This window comes from Strongyloides ratti (assembly GCF_001040885.1).
Source record: "Strongyloides ratti genome assembly S_ratti_ED321, chromosome : X".
In the NCBI taxonomy this organism is placed as follows: Eukaryota; Metazoa; Nematoda; class Chromadorea; order Rhabditida; family Strongyloididae; genus Strongyloides; species Strongyloides ratti.
The window spans coordinates 2,915,573-2,930,358 of NC_037309.1; the positions used below are offsets into that span (position 1 = coordinate 2,915,573).

The 14,786-nt window shown below is 19.7% G+C and overlaps 5 protein-coding genes across 5 annotated transcripts; 4 read left to right on the forward strand and 1 right to left on the reverse strand.

Annotated features, from left to right (window-relative positions):
* Window positions 1-251: 251 nt before the first annotated feature.
* Window positions 252-1,357, forward strand: SRAE_X000061200 (Poly-glutamine tract binding protein 1; the record flags this gene model as incomplete). The annotated part of the gene is made up of 4 exons (XM_024644977.1): window positions 252-315; window positions 454-760; window positions 994-1,185; window positions 1,249-1,357. 4 exons carry the CDS (start codon window positions 252-254, stop codon window positions 1,355-1,357), a joined length of 672 nt encoding a protein of 223 aa, XP_024510481.1.
* A 1,318-nt stretch (window positions 1,358-2,675) lies between these two features.
* SRAE_X000061300 (Acetylcholinesterase) lies at window positions 2,676-4,482 on the forward strand (the record flags this gene model as incomplete). The annotated part of the gene is made up of 2 exons (XM_024644978.1): window positions 2,676-2,777; window positions 2,818-4,482. The coding sequence occupies 2 exons, from the start codon at window positions 2,676-2,678 to the stop codon at window positions 4,480-4,482; spliced, it is 1,767 nt and encodes a 588-aa protein (XP_024510482.1).
* A 2,001-nt stretch (window positions 4,483-6,483) lies between these two features.
* Window positions 6,484-6,741, reverse strand: SRAE_X000061400 (Hypothetical protein; the record flags this gene model as incomplete). The annotated part of the gene is made up of 1 exon (XM_024644979.1): window positions 6,484-6,741. One exon carries the CDS (start codon window positions 6,739-6,741, stop codon window positions 6,484-6,486), a length of 258 nt encoding a protein of 85 aa, XP_024510483.1.
* Window positions 6,742-7,285: 544 nt separating this feature from the next.
* SRAE_X000061500 (Poly-glutamine tract binding protein 1) lies at window positions 7,286-9,509 on the forward strand (the record flags this gene model as incomplete). Its single annotated transcript, XM_024644980.1, has 7 exons — window positions 7,286-7,295; window positions 7,576-7,685; window positions 7,744-7,904; window positions 8,005-8,176; window positions 8,409-8,496; window positions 8,799-9,219; window positions 9,338-9,509. 7 exons carry the CDS (start codon window positions 7,286-7,288, stop codon window positions 9,507-9,509), a joined length of 1,134 nt encoding a protein of 377 aa, XP_024510484.1.
* A 1,615-nt stretch (window positions 9,510-11,124) lies between these two features.
* On the forward strand, window positions 11,125-12,280 carry SRAE_X000061600 (Carboxylesterase, type B domain-containing protein; the record flags this gene model as incomplete). The annotated part of the gene is made up of 2 exons (XM_024644981.1): window positions 11,125-11,226; window positions 11,267-12,280. The coding sequence occupies 2 exons, from the start codon at window positions 11,125-11,127 to the stop codon at window positions 12,278-12,280; spliced, it is 1,116 nt and encodes a 371-aa protein (XP_024510485.1).
* Window positions 12,281-14,786: the final 2,506 nt, after the last annotated feature.

The following is a 14,786-nucleotide window of genomic DNA, read 5'->3' on the forward strand; positions in this document are numbered from 1 at the left end:
TTATAGGTAATGTAAATTTAAAACCAGAACATTATGATATATATACATGGAATTATAATAATGAACTTTTCAAAAAAGCAACAAAAAAAGTTTTATATACTAAATATCTTATACCAGATGATCATAATTCACGTTTTACATGTCGTGTAAATAATGCATTAGGATCTGGTTTGAATACAATATTATTAAATGTTAAATATGAACATAAATTTATAATTTAATCACAGGTAAAAATTGTTAATCAAAAAGAAATGGCAAAATTTTATTGTGAAACACATGGTAACCCAAAACCTAGAATATATTGGAGAAAATCTGGTAATGAACAAATAATACATGAAGGTTCAAATTTTACATTTAAAAATGTACAAAAATAGCAAACAGGTGAATATGAGTGTGTAGTTACAAATAATGATTTTAAATCAGTAATACTTTTACAAAATTTATTTATTAAAGATGATCTTCAAGTACGTGCAAATGATACAGTATTTGTTAATCATGAATCAATATCAACATTATCATGTGAATTTCATGGATATCCAAAACCTGGTGATATTATATGGACATTTAATGGTGAAAATATTATCACTGGTAAACCAAGTAAAAGGTTTAATGTTATTCAAATTGATAAAAATTATGGTGTTGATAGTAAATTAATTATTTATAATCTTGAAAGTAAAAATCCAGGTAATAATAATTGTACTGCTTCAACAGTATATACAATAGTAACAGCAACTATATCATTATGTTTATATACTTTTATGTATAAAATATTAAGATTAATATAAAAATTGATTTCAATTTATTAATAACACTATTATTTATCATACTTTGTACTACTGTTTTAATAATTATATTGTTTATATATTAATAAATATAGAAAAAAGAAAACAATATATTGAGTAAGAAAAAAAAATAAGTTAATGATATACAAGTTGAGTGTGCTGCTGTTAAAAATATTAATTTTGCCTCTGTAGAATTATTACGTAATTAAAGAACAAATTCAATTGGTGTATTAACATATAATAAAGCATATGAGTCAATAAATCAAAATAATCCAGCTTTAGATTTTAATAACAATTATGGAAAAGGATACTATCAATCTAGTTATCAAGTAACATTTATTACAACAGATATAAATTTAAGTTATGCTACAACTATTCTTAGATATGATGGTAATACTTATGTGTAATAATACAACAAAATTTTGTAGTAATGATAAAATTTTTTTTCGAATATGGAACTCTTAAGAGAAATTATAACGCCTGATAATGAAAGTGGTACACCATTGTTAGTTGATTGTGATAATAATATAAATCAAAAAGATATTCTTGTTAGGAGAATATCTGCACATCTTTAATTAATATCGGATAATACATTTTTTTGACAGGTATGTTATTTTCTGCATAAAAGCATTATTTAATAAATTTATTCATAAGCTATGTTGTTATTACTATCCTTCAATAAGAAAAAAATATTATTGTTTGTTATAACAAAATTTTATCCTTATCTTTATATACTGTTTTGCCTTAAAAATGTTTCAAGTCACAAAAAAATAATTCTCCATCACATCTTTGTTGTATTAAAATGATTAAATTTTACTAAAAGAACGGTAATAGAATAGAAATTGAAACATTTTTTAAATTTTAATTATTAATCTATGTTTTATTTTATTATTTTTAATAAAAAAATTAATAAAATTTTTTTTATCATAAATAAATATATAGATAAGAAATAATATAAAAGTTAAACAGTAAAATTATATTTTTTAACAAATATTAATTTAATATTAAATTATTAACTTTAAAAATGATTAGATTAAAAATTTTTGATTTTATTATAATAAATCTAGCACTTTAAAATATTAAATAACATTTTAATTTGTAATTTATGAGCACTCCTAACTTTATACTAGTAATAAAAATTACAAAATATAAAATATTAGAAAATTAGATTTTAATTCAAGATTTTTAAAGAAATCATTATTAATATTTTTAAATTTTTAATTTAAATAGCATTAATAGTGCTTTATATATATAATAAGAAATTAGTATTAAAAAAACATTAGAAAAATTATTTTGCAAAATTGGAAAAGCTAAAGATAAAAAAAATATTATTAATAAATTGTTTATAAGTAAATATTTTATAAATACTTTCTTTTACTTATTATTTTTATTTTTAAAACTAATCTTAAAATCAAAGTATTCTTTAACTACAACGTACAAACTATTAAAATGTTTTTAAATTTTGGCTTTTAGAATAGCTAGTTCTTGAAATTATAAAATTTTAGGATTACATAAATTTCATTATACATTAACCTTTATTTTGATAATATTTCAATCAAATAATTTGGTTTATGTAAGCTTTTTGTTTTCTTATAGCTTTAATTGTAAGAATTTTAAATAGAAAAAGGAAATTAACATTTTTTTGATATTAAACAAATTATACAATTATTATAATATTGAAAATATATAATATGCAAATAAATTTTTAGAAATTATTTTTGCTTGATAAAGTTTTAAAGATCTTTTAATAAGTAAATATTATATGTTATTCCATTTAACAAGTTAATTTTATAAAAATAATTCAAAAAGTTGTTACTGTAAAGTAAATAAATTTTAATATAAAAACAAGAACAAAATAAATTATTATACAAAAAAATTTTTTTTTTTTTAATAATGAAATTGTCTAATTTTTTAATATTTTTAATCAATCTTGCAACGTATTGGAACGGAAATGGAATAAAAACATATTTTGGAGAAATTGTTGGATTTGATATTGTGAGTTATTACTTTTAGATTTTATAATAATTACATGCAGACAGTGTTAGGTGAAGAAGTGACACATTATTTTGGAGTACCATATGCACAATCTCCAACTGGATTTTTTAGATTTAAACCACCATATGAATTAGAACAAAATCGTTTTAAAGAAAATAATACTTATTATGCAGTACATAAAGCTCCAGGATGTCCACAAATTATTAGAAAAATGGGTTTTGACGGATATGATTCATTAAATCCTAAAGATACTAATGAAAATTGTCTTAGATTAAACATGTGGGTTCCAAAAAATGGAGAAAAAATGCCAGTTATAGTTTTTTTCCATGGTGGTAGTTGGACAGTAAGAACTGGTAGTGCTGATAAATTTAATGGATCTGTTCTTGCTTTAAAAACAAAGTCAATAGTTGTTGTACCTAATTTTAGACTTGGATTTTTTGGTTTTGCTTATTTAAGTGGTAAAGATGGAATAGAAGGTAACATGGGATTATTAGATCAGCAAATGGCATTAAAATGGATTAATAGAACAATTGAAAGTTTTGGTGGTGATAAAGATAAAGTAACTATTTTTGGAACAGGTACTGGGTCTTCTTCAGTAGCAGCTCATCTATTTTCAAGTAATAGTAAACCTTTTTTTAAAAGAGGAATAATGAGTTCTGGTACTATAACACATTTTATGAGTACAGTATCAACAGATATAGCTGAAAAAAATACTAGAAATGTTTCAGTATTGCTAAATTGCATTAGTAGCATAAATGATACATCAAAAAACAATGCACAAATTGTAGAATGTTTACGTAATAAAACTATAGCAGAATTGTTAGATGCTGCTAGAAATGTTAGTGCTCCTGGTCAAATGCCAACACCATTTCCTTTTATGCCTGTAAATAAGGATACAGTTTTTTTCAATGGAAGTATAACAGATATCTATAATAAGAAATTGTTTAATAAAGATGTTGATTTAATGTTTGGAAGAACAGCTGATGAAGCAACATTTTTTATGGCAACTGGTTTTACAAATAATACTCAATTTGGTTGTTATTTTTATCCAGATAAACCTGCTAATGATTCCGCTAATAAATGTGAAATGAATATTACAAACTTTGAAAATCTAGTTAAATTTGGAGGAAAAATATTAAATTTTAATGATACAGAAACTGCAAAATTAAAAACAATTTATAATGATTCTGCTACAACATATACCAACCGATCTATAAGAATTTTATCTGATTTTATTTTTGATTGTGAACTTTCTAGATTTGCAATAACATTTGCAAATGTTTCTAGACATAACACTTATTTTTATGAATATAATAGACGTTCACCAATTAATCTCTGGCCAGAATGGACAGGTGCAATGCATGGAGATGATTTAATTGATATTTTTGGTATTCCATTTAGATGTCCTGAGAAATATGCTCAAGGCATTTGGCAACGTGAAAAAGATTATTCAGAAAATGTAATGTGGGCAATTGGTAATTTTACAAATTATGGTAATACAACAACGGTATGGTATAAATTAAATGCTACTGAACCTAAAGCTTTTGTATTTAATGGACAATTAGGACAAACAGGAACAAGTCCACAATATAAAAATGTCACACCATTAACATGTACTGAGTATGATAAACTTTTTATTCAATCCATTCTACGGAATGCTCTTTTAAATATCAAGAAAATGGCACAAAATAATTTACCAAAGTAAATATTGAAAAGCGTTTCAAATATAATTTAAAAGCAGTATATATTCCGCATTTAAAAGCTTTACAAGTAATAACAACTTTTAATAATAATAATTAAATATGAATATATTAAATTTTTTTTTTTGAATTTTTTAATAAAATTTTTTTTATTAAGTTTAAATAATTTTCTGCTTATTATTTGTTTGTTTTTTGTCTAAAGTAAAAGTTTTTTTTTTATATCATAAAGTTAAGATTATTTTGTTTTAAAATTTTCTCTTATGAAATTCTTATTGAAAAAAATTTATTCTTTGCTAGAAACTTATTAGCAAACTAAATTTTATTATTGCTCTTTTTTAACATTATTATACTTAAAGTTATCAATTTAATTTTTTTATTAAATTTATAAATACTTTTAGTTGAAGTTTATTTCTCAAAATTTAGCATAAAGAAATATATTTAAAAGTTTATTAATTAGGTATAAAATAATTTTATTTTAATTAACATAGGATTTTAATAAAAAAAATTAAGCGCTTTTAATATAGAAATGATCATGTTATTAAGGATTTAACAGATAAACTAACAAAAAAATGTTTTATAAATTTATTAGTGTATAAGTTAAAAAAGAATACCACATCAAGCTATACTAACTGAAATAATGATACTCTGCTGTAATTATGCGTAAAATAGCATGTGTCTCTGTTAACATATTTAGTTAAACTTAATTTTATATTTTTTAATAACGATTGAAAACAATATGTTTAAATCATCATTAAATAAAAATGTTTTTTACCATTTTTAATATAATCAGAAATTTGTGATTATTAAGCAAGAAAAAAACTTAATAATGTTTTGTGATATAAGCTAAATTAAAAAAAAAACTTTATTAATTTTGCATTAAAGAAAAATATATTAGAAAATAAAAAAAATATCTAAATCATAAAGAACATATTTATAATTAATAAATAAAATATAAATAATGTAATTTTTAATTTTTTTATTGCATAAATTAAAAAAATTTTGATTTTAAAAAAACAAAATCAAAATATAAAAAAAAATTTTATACTACATTTTTTATTTCTATTTAAATAAAATTTAATTAAAATTTACTTTGTTATATATTAATAAATTGTCTTCTTAAAGAAATTAAAATTTTATAACAGTTTTAACATTTACTCAAAAAAAACAAAATTTTTATTTAATATTGTCTTTATTTTTATTCAAACCGTTTTAAAAAAAGATAATTTTTATTTGGTAAATTTTTAATTCAAAAAAGTATTAATATTTATTTTATAAGCCAATAAGTTATAAATAATTACCAAAAAAAATTAGTTACTTTTCCTTTAAATATAACATTTATTTATTACATAATGTTTCTTAACTGAATTTTAATTTTAAATTAATGTAAAATTAAATCAAACTTGTAATTAATTTTGTTGTTATGTTATATTTAAACTTCTAAACATTTAAATAAGATAATTGAGTAATATTAAAAATAATTTTTATATTTTAAATTACTTATACAATAAATATTTAATTTTTTTATTTAATGTATATTTATACATTTTTCATAAATGCATTTATCATCGCAAACAAAATAATTAGTCTAATATTTTTTTCTACTGTTCCATTAAAAATAAGAATATTAAAAAATAAAGTAAAAACTTCTAAAAATGTAAATTATAGCCATTTAAAAAAAAAATTTTTTTAATTACAAAAGTAAAACTTAATCGTTATATAATTGATTATTATAGTTATTTTAAGATAAAAATTAAAAAAAAACAATTTCTTAAATAGCAAAGCAAAACTTTGGAAATTTTTATGAGCAAAATAATAAATACTAATTTAGAAAAAAATTACATAATTATTATAAATATGACAAGCAAATATCTGTATGGAACTTTAAGAATATTAATATTATCAGGGCATTTGAAAAGTTTTGAACCTCACTATGATGAAGTTAATATTTTTTCCTAATAATACCGCCATTATTTGACGTTATCCCTCTTTAGCTTAATGCTTTTTTTTCATCTAGATTCCATGGCTTCTACACCCTCTTTGAAGTGATTTTCTTCAAGACCTTCAAAATAGCCATCTACGGTCTTTGGAAGCTCTTCAATTGATAAAAATTGCTTTCCACTTAAAACTTTTTCGAATCTAGAAAACAAATAAAAGTCAGATGAAGCTAAATCTAGAGAATAGGATGAATGTGGCAATAATTCGTAGCTCAAACTTGAGATTTTTGATAATAAAGTTAAAAAAGTATGAGCACGCGCATTGTCCATGGTAGAAAAGATTTCAAAATCGAATGGTTTAAAATATCAATAACTGATAAAAAAAATTGTCTTATCAGTTAAGTTTTTTTTTATAGTGATAAAAAAAGTTTCTCTTTAAGAAAAGCTATATAATGGTTTTATTTTTTAATGACTATTGCCTTAGGCTCAAAATTTTTCAAAGGACCTAATAAAAATTTTCCAATATAAAAGTATCAAAATAAATTATCATTTTAATATAAATTTTAATTTTAAAATATTATATATTAAAAGTTTTCATAACAAAATGTAAATAGATTTATTTTAAATTTTTTTTGTAATATAGATATTAAATAATTTTATTACAAATATTAAATTAAAATTAAATTTCTACATATTCTTTTTAGTTATGATTGTAATAAAAAAAACTTTTAAATTAACTATAACTTCATTTAATACTTTGATACTATTCACAAGCGTTATCATAAAAAATAGAATAAATTTTTAATTTTTATTTCTTTTATTCGCAGTATTTTTATAATAATATATATAATGTTAAAATAAATTTGTTATATCAATGAAAATTTGTTTGTAGAAATATGATTAATATACTTTAACAGAATATAACATTAAATTTAATTTTACAACTTGCAAAGCTGTTTTTTTAAACTTAATCTTTTTTTATTGTGTTCTTAATATTACTATTTTGTTTAAAAATTTTTTTTTTGATATTAAGAGACTGATTTGATAGTAACAATAACTTATAATAATATTAATTTGATTTTAAAAAAAAAATAAAAAAAAACAAGACAATGAAATTTATTATTTTTTGTTAAATATTTATTTTATTTGTAATTAATGTTGCAGGTGAAAATTTATATTTAAAAAGACAAATACACATATTTGTTGAAGGGTCCGTTAATACTACTGCCTATGTTGGTGATACAGTTATTTTAAAATGTCATGTTGAAAATCAAGTAAGTTTATATATATATTTTTTTATTTTTTATTAATATTTTTAATTTATAATAATAGGAGGGAACAGTTCAATGGCTTCTTGAAGGTTTAGGTTTAAGAACAGAAAGAGATCTTCCAATGTTTTCACAATTTAGAATGGTTGGAAGTCCAATGAAAGGAGAATATGATTTGGAGATAACAATGTTACAGGATGGGATGATGGTTTTTATGAATGTCAAGTTACATCATTAAAAACTTATAATAATTTTGAAAAAACTAAACCATCTTATTTAAAAGTTCTTAAATTACCAGAAGATTATGAAGGTTTTATAATTAAAGTCATGGAAAAAAACATAAGAATGGTGATTTAATTTTTGCAAAAGAAGGTGTTCCAATAGAAGAAATATGTTTCCTATCAAAAACTCATCCAACACCTAAATTTTATTGGGTTATAACAAAATCTGGTACATTAGATAATATTCTTTCATGGATTGGTAATGGTATACCAGATGTTATATATGATAAATATTCTAGAATTTTATCCTTATCAATACAATCTGGTCAAATACACAAAAATTCATCATTTAATTCTAAAAATATTTTACTATTTATTGATAGGTTAATACAATGTTGATCCTAAATTTGAAAATATGAAATGATATTATATTTTTATTTATCAAGTTTTTAATAATCCTTAATCATCATTAGTTACAATAAATATTTTATATAAACCACAAGTACAGGTTACAATTGATAGTGACAATGATACTTTAAAACAAATTAATAAAATTAAACTTTTATGTAATGTCAATTCAAAACCAGAACATAGTGGTAAATATACATGGTATCATAATAATGAAATTCTTAAAAAAGCAACAAAAAAGTTTTATATACTGAATATCTTATACCAGATGCTCATAATTCACGTTTTACATGTCGTGTAAATAATGTATTAAGATCTGGTTCTAATAAAATATTATGAAATGTTAATTATGAACATAAATTTATAAGTTCATCACAAGTAAAAATTGTTAATTAAAATGAAATGGCAGAAATTTATTGTGAAACACATGGAAATCCAAAACCTTGAATATATTGGAGAAAATTTGGTGATGAACAAATAATACATGAAGGTTCAAATTTTACAATTAAAAATGTACAAAAGTGGCAAACAGGTGAATATGAGTGTGTAGCTACAAATAATGATTTTAAACCAGTAATACTTTCACATAATTTATTTATTGAAGGTGATTTTCAAGTACGTGCAAATGATACAGTATTTGTTAATCATGAATCAATAGCAACATTGTCATGTGAATTTCATGGATATCCAAAACCTGGTGATATTATATGGACATTTAATGGTGAAAATATTATCACTGGTAAACCAAGTAAAAGGTTTAATGTTATTCAAATTGATAAAAATTTTGGTGTTGATAGTAAATTAATTATTTATAATCTTGAAAGTAAAGATATAAGTAATTATAATTGTACTGCTTCAACAATATATACAACTGTAACAGCAACTATATCATTACGTTCATATACTATTATGTATAAAATATTAGGTTTAATTAAAAAAATTGATTTCAATTTATTAATAACACTATTATTTATCATACTTTGTATTATTGTTTTAATAATTATATTAATTATATATTAATAAATATAGAAAAAAGAAAACAATATATCGATTAAGAAATAAAAAATATGTTAGTGATATACAAGTTGAATGTCCTGCTGTTGATGATATTAATTTTGTCTCTGTAGAATTATTACGTAAAGAAAGAACAAATTCATTTGGTGCATCAACATATAATAAAGCATATAATTCAATAAGTTAAAATAATCCAGATTTAGATTTTAATGACAATTATGGATAAGGATAAGATCAATCTGGTTATCAAGTAATATTTATTACAACAGATATAAATTCAAGTTAGGTTACAACTAATCTTAGATATGATGGTAATAATTCACCAACATTTTATAGTAATGATAAAAATGAATTTTTGAATATAGAAATATTAGAAGAAATTGTAACACTTGATAAAGAAAATGGTACATTAATATTTATTGATTGTGTTAATAATAATAATATAAATCAAAGAAATAGTCTTGTTAATAAAATTTCTACACATGTTTAAATAATAACGGAAGATTCTTTTTTTGACAAATTTGTTATTATTTACATATAAACATTAATTAATAATATCAATATATAAGTTATGTTGTTTTTACTGCCTATTAAAAAAAATATTATTGTTTGTTTTAGCAAACTTTTATACTTATATTTTTATATTGTTTTGCCATAAAAAAAATTTCTTTTCACAAAAAAAATTTTTAACATCTCATCTTTGTTATACTAAAATGTTTAATTTTATAAAAAGACGATAATAGTAAAGAAATGGAATTTTTTTTTTAATTTTTAATTGTTAGTCTATGTTTTATTTTATTATTTTTTTCTAAACAAATTTATCAAATATATTTTCATTAATAATTAATATATAAATATAAATAAGAAATAATATAAAAGTTAAACAGCAAAATTATATTTTTCAATAAATATCAATTTAATATTTAATTATTATCATTAAAAATGATTAGAATAAAAAATTTTTGATTTTATCATAATAAATCTAGCATTTTAAAATATTAAATAACATTTTAATTTGTAATTAATAGTGCACTCCTAACTTAATACTAGTAATAAAAATTACAAAATGTAATATATTAGAAAATAAGCTTTTAATTCAAAATTTTTAAAGGAACCATTATTAATATTTTTAAATTTTTAATTTAAATAGCATTAATATTGCTTTATATATAAAAAGAAATTAGTACTAAAAACATTGTAAAAATGAATTTGCAAAATTGGAAAAGTTAAAGTTACAAAAAAATACTATTATTACGTTGTTTATAGGCAAGTATTTTACAAATACTTTCTTTTACTTATTATTTTTACTTTTAAACTTATCTTTAAAGTAAAATATTTTTTAACAACAATGTATTAAATAATAAAAAGTTTTTAAAATTTTGATTTTTTGAATTGTTAGTTCTTGAAATTATAAAATTTTAAAATTTTAAAATTATATAAATTTCTTTACAATAACCTCAATTTTGATATAATAATTTGATTTAAGTAAGCTTTTTTTTTCTTATAGCTTTAATTGTAAGAATTTTCAATAAAAAAAGGAAATTAAAAATTTTTTGATATTAAACAAATTATACAATTATTATAATAATGAAAATTTTTAATATGAAAATAAATTTTCAGAAATTATTATTGCTTGATTAAGTTTTAAAGATCTTTGAATAAGTAAATAAAAATGTTATTTCATTTAACAGATTAATTTTATTAAAATAATTTAAAAAGATGCTACTGTAAGATAAATAAATTTTAATATAAAAACAAAAAGTAAAATTGAATATTATACAAAAAAAATTCTTTTTTTAATAATGAAATTGTCAATTTTTTTAATATTTTTAATCAATCTTGCAACGTGTTGGAAGAAAAATGAAATTGATACATATTATGGAAAAATTGTTGGATTTGATGTTGTAAGTTATTATTATTAGATTATTTAATAATTTCTTGCAGACAGTATTAGATGAAAAAGTGACACAATTTTTAGGAGTCCCATATGCGCAATCTCCAACTATATTTTATAGATTCAAGCAACCATATGAATTAGAACAAAATCGTTTTAAAAAACAACCTTATTTTGCAGTTCATAAAGCATTAGGATGTCCACAACATACTAGAATTATGGGTTTTGAAGGATATGATTCATTAAATCCAAAAGAGACAAGTGAAAATTGTCTTAGATTAAACATGTGGGTTCCAAAAAATGGAGAAAAAATGCCAGTTATAGTTTTTTTCCATGGTGGAAGTTGGACAGTAAGAACTGGTAGTGCTGATAAATTTAATGGATCTGTTCTTGCTTTAAAAACAAAGTCAATAGTTGTTGTACCTAACTTTAGACTTGGATTTTTTGGTTTTGCTTATTTAAGTGGTGAAGATGGAATAGAAGGTAATATGGGATTATTAGATCAACAAATGGTATTAACATGGATTAATAGAGTAATTGAAAGTTTTGGTGGNACATATACTAACCGATCAATTAGAATTTTATCTGATTTTATTTTTGATTGTGAACTTTCTAGATTTGCAATAACATATGCAAATTTTTCTAAACATAACACTTATTTTTATGAATATAATAGACGATCACCAATTAATCCCTGGCCAGAATGGACTGGTGCAATGCATGGAGATGATTTAATTGATATATTTGGTATTCCATTTAGACATCCTGAAAAATATAATACAAGTATTTTAGAACGTGAAAAAAAGTATTCAGAAAATGTAATGTGGGCAATAGGTAATTTTACAACTTATGGTAATACAACATCGGTATGGAATAAATTAAATGCTACTGAATCTAAAGCTCTTGTATTTAATGGAGAATTAGGACAACCAGGAAAAACACCACCTTATACAAATGTAACACCACCTACATGTACTGAATTTTATAAGATACTTGTTCAATCCATTCTACGGACTGCCCTTTCAAATATGTTGAAAATGGCACAAAATAAATCACCAAAGTGAGTATTTAAAAGTGTTTGAAATATAATTTAAAAGCAGTATATATTCTGCATTTTAATGCTTTTCAAGTAAAAACAATTTTATATAGATATTTTTTTTTTCTAATTGTTAATTAACTTTTTTTTTTTAATTTTTAAAAAAATATTTTTTATTTGTTTTTTTTTTATTAACTTTAAATGATTTTTTGTTTACTATTTATTTGTTTTTTGTCTAAAATAAAAGGTTTTAATATCATAAAATTAAGAAATATTTGTTTTGAAATTTTATCTTAAGAAATTTTTATAGAACAAAATATATGGTTTGCTAAATAAAATTAGCAAACTATGTAAATTTTATTGTATATTTTAAATATTTTTATAATAAAAGATATCATAATAAATTTTTTTCAATTTATGAAAAATTTTAGTTAAAATTTATTTCTCAAAAATATGCACAAAAAATTTTATTTAAATAATTAATTTTAATTAAGTATGATTTTAAAAAAAAAAGAAAAAAAATGTTTCAATAAAGAAATGATCATGTTATTAAGGATTTAGCAGATACACAAATAAAAAAATGTTTAATAAATTTATTACTATATAAGTTTAAAAAAGAATACCACACCAGACAATACTAACTGAAATAATGATACTCTATGGTAATTATATGTAAAATGGCATGTGTCTCTGTTAACATCTTTAGTTAAACTTAATTTTATATTTTTTTGATAACGATTGAGAAATATATTTATAAATCAGCACAAAATAAAATGTTTATTATAATTTTCAATGTAATCAGAAATTCGTTATTTTTGTGCAAGAAAAAAACTTATTAATGTTTTGTGATATGTGCTAAATTTAAAAAAAAAACTGCATTAATTTTACATTTAAAGAATATTTATTAAAAAATAAAGAATATAAAAATTATAAAAAACTTAATTATAATTAATAAACTAAATACAAAAAATGTAATTTTTAATTTTTAAATGCATGAAAAAAAAATTTTCTTTTAAAAAAAAAAACCAAAATATAAAAAAAATTTTATACTGCATTTATTACTTCCATTTAAAAAAAATTTAATTAAAATTTACTTTGTTATATATTAATAAATTATCTTCTTAGAGAAATTAAAATTTTATAACAGTTTTAACATTTACTCAAAAAAAACAAAATTTTTATTTAATATTGTCTTTATTTTTATTCAAACTTTTTTTAAAAAAAATAATTTTTATAAAATAAATTTTTAATTCAAAAAAGTATTAATATTTATTTTATAAGCCAATAAGTTATAAATAATTACCAAAAAAAATTAGTTACTTTTCCTTTAAATATAACATTTATTTATTAGATAATGTTTCTTAACTGAATTTTTATTTTAAATTAATGTAAAATTAGATCAAACTTGTATTAAATTTTGTTGTTATGTTATATTTAAACTTCTAAACATTTAAATAAGATAATTGAGTAATATTAAAAATAATTTTTATATTTTAAATTACTTATACAATAATTATTTAATTTTTTATTTAATGTATATTTATACGTTTTTCATGAATGCATTTATCATACCAAACAAAATAAATTTTTTTTATAAATTAATCTAAAATATATTTATTATTGTTTTATTATATATGAGAATATTAAAAAGAAAATAAATAAAAATGTTGTATTAATGTAAATTATAGCTATTCTAAGAAAAATAAATTATTTTAGTTACAATAGCAAAACTTAATCCTTATATAATTGATTATTATAGTTATTTTAAGATAAAAATTCAAAAACATAAATTTCTTGAATAGCAAAGCAAAATTTTAGAAATTTTCTTAAGCAAATTGATAAATACAAATTTAGAAAAAAATTATCTATCTATTATAAATATAACAAGTAAATATCTGTATGAAACTTCAAGAATATTAATATTATTATGGTTATTATAAAAATAATTATAAATTATATTTTATGATAATTGATTAATTTTTATTAACTTGTTATTTAGAATTTTAAAAAGAAGTGACGCAATTAATAATTTGGAAAAAAATAAACAGATTAACAGAAATTAAAAGTTTCCTAAATGAGTCAAAACAAAACTATAATAGAATATAAAATTAATCAATATTCTTAAATTTAAATTGTAACATAAAAATAGAACAGATTTAACTGATAAATTGACAATTAATTCAAACATTTAGTGTATGTTTGTTTTTATGATAAAAATATTATTTATTCTTAGCATTATTTTACATATTAATTAATGAATCAATGTATTTCAAAAAAAAAATCATTTGATATACTTTCAATGATCGGAAATAAATTGGAGAAATAATATTCAAATAACACAACTTTTTTTTGTTAATTACATATTTATAATATCAAATATATTAAGTAATTTTAATTATTTATTTGTAAAATGTCAAATTAAGTTATATCATTTTAATTTACAATATGTAGAAAATTTTTATGAATACGTATTTTATTTTTTATTTGTTAGTAATTTTGATGCATATTAAAATATTTTTTATACATTTAATTAT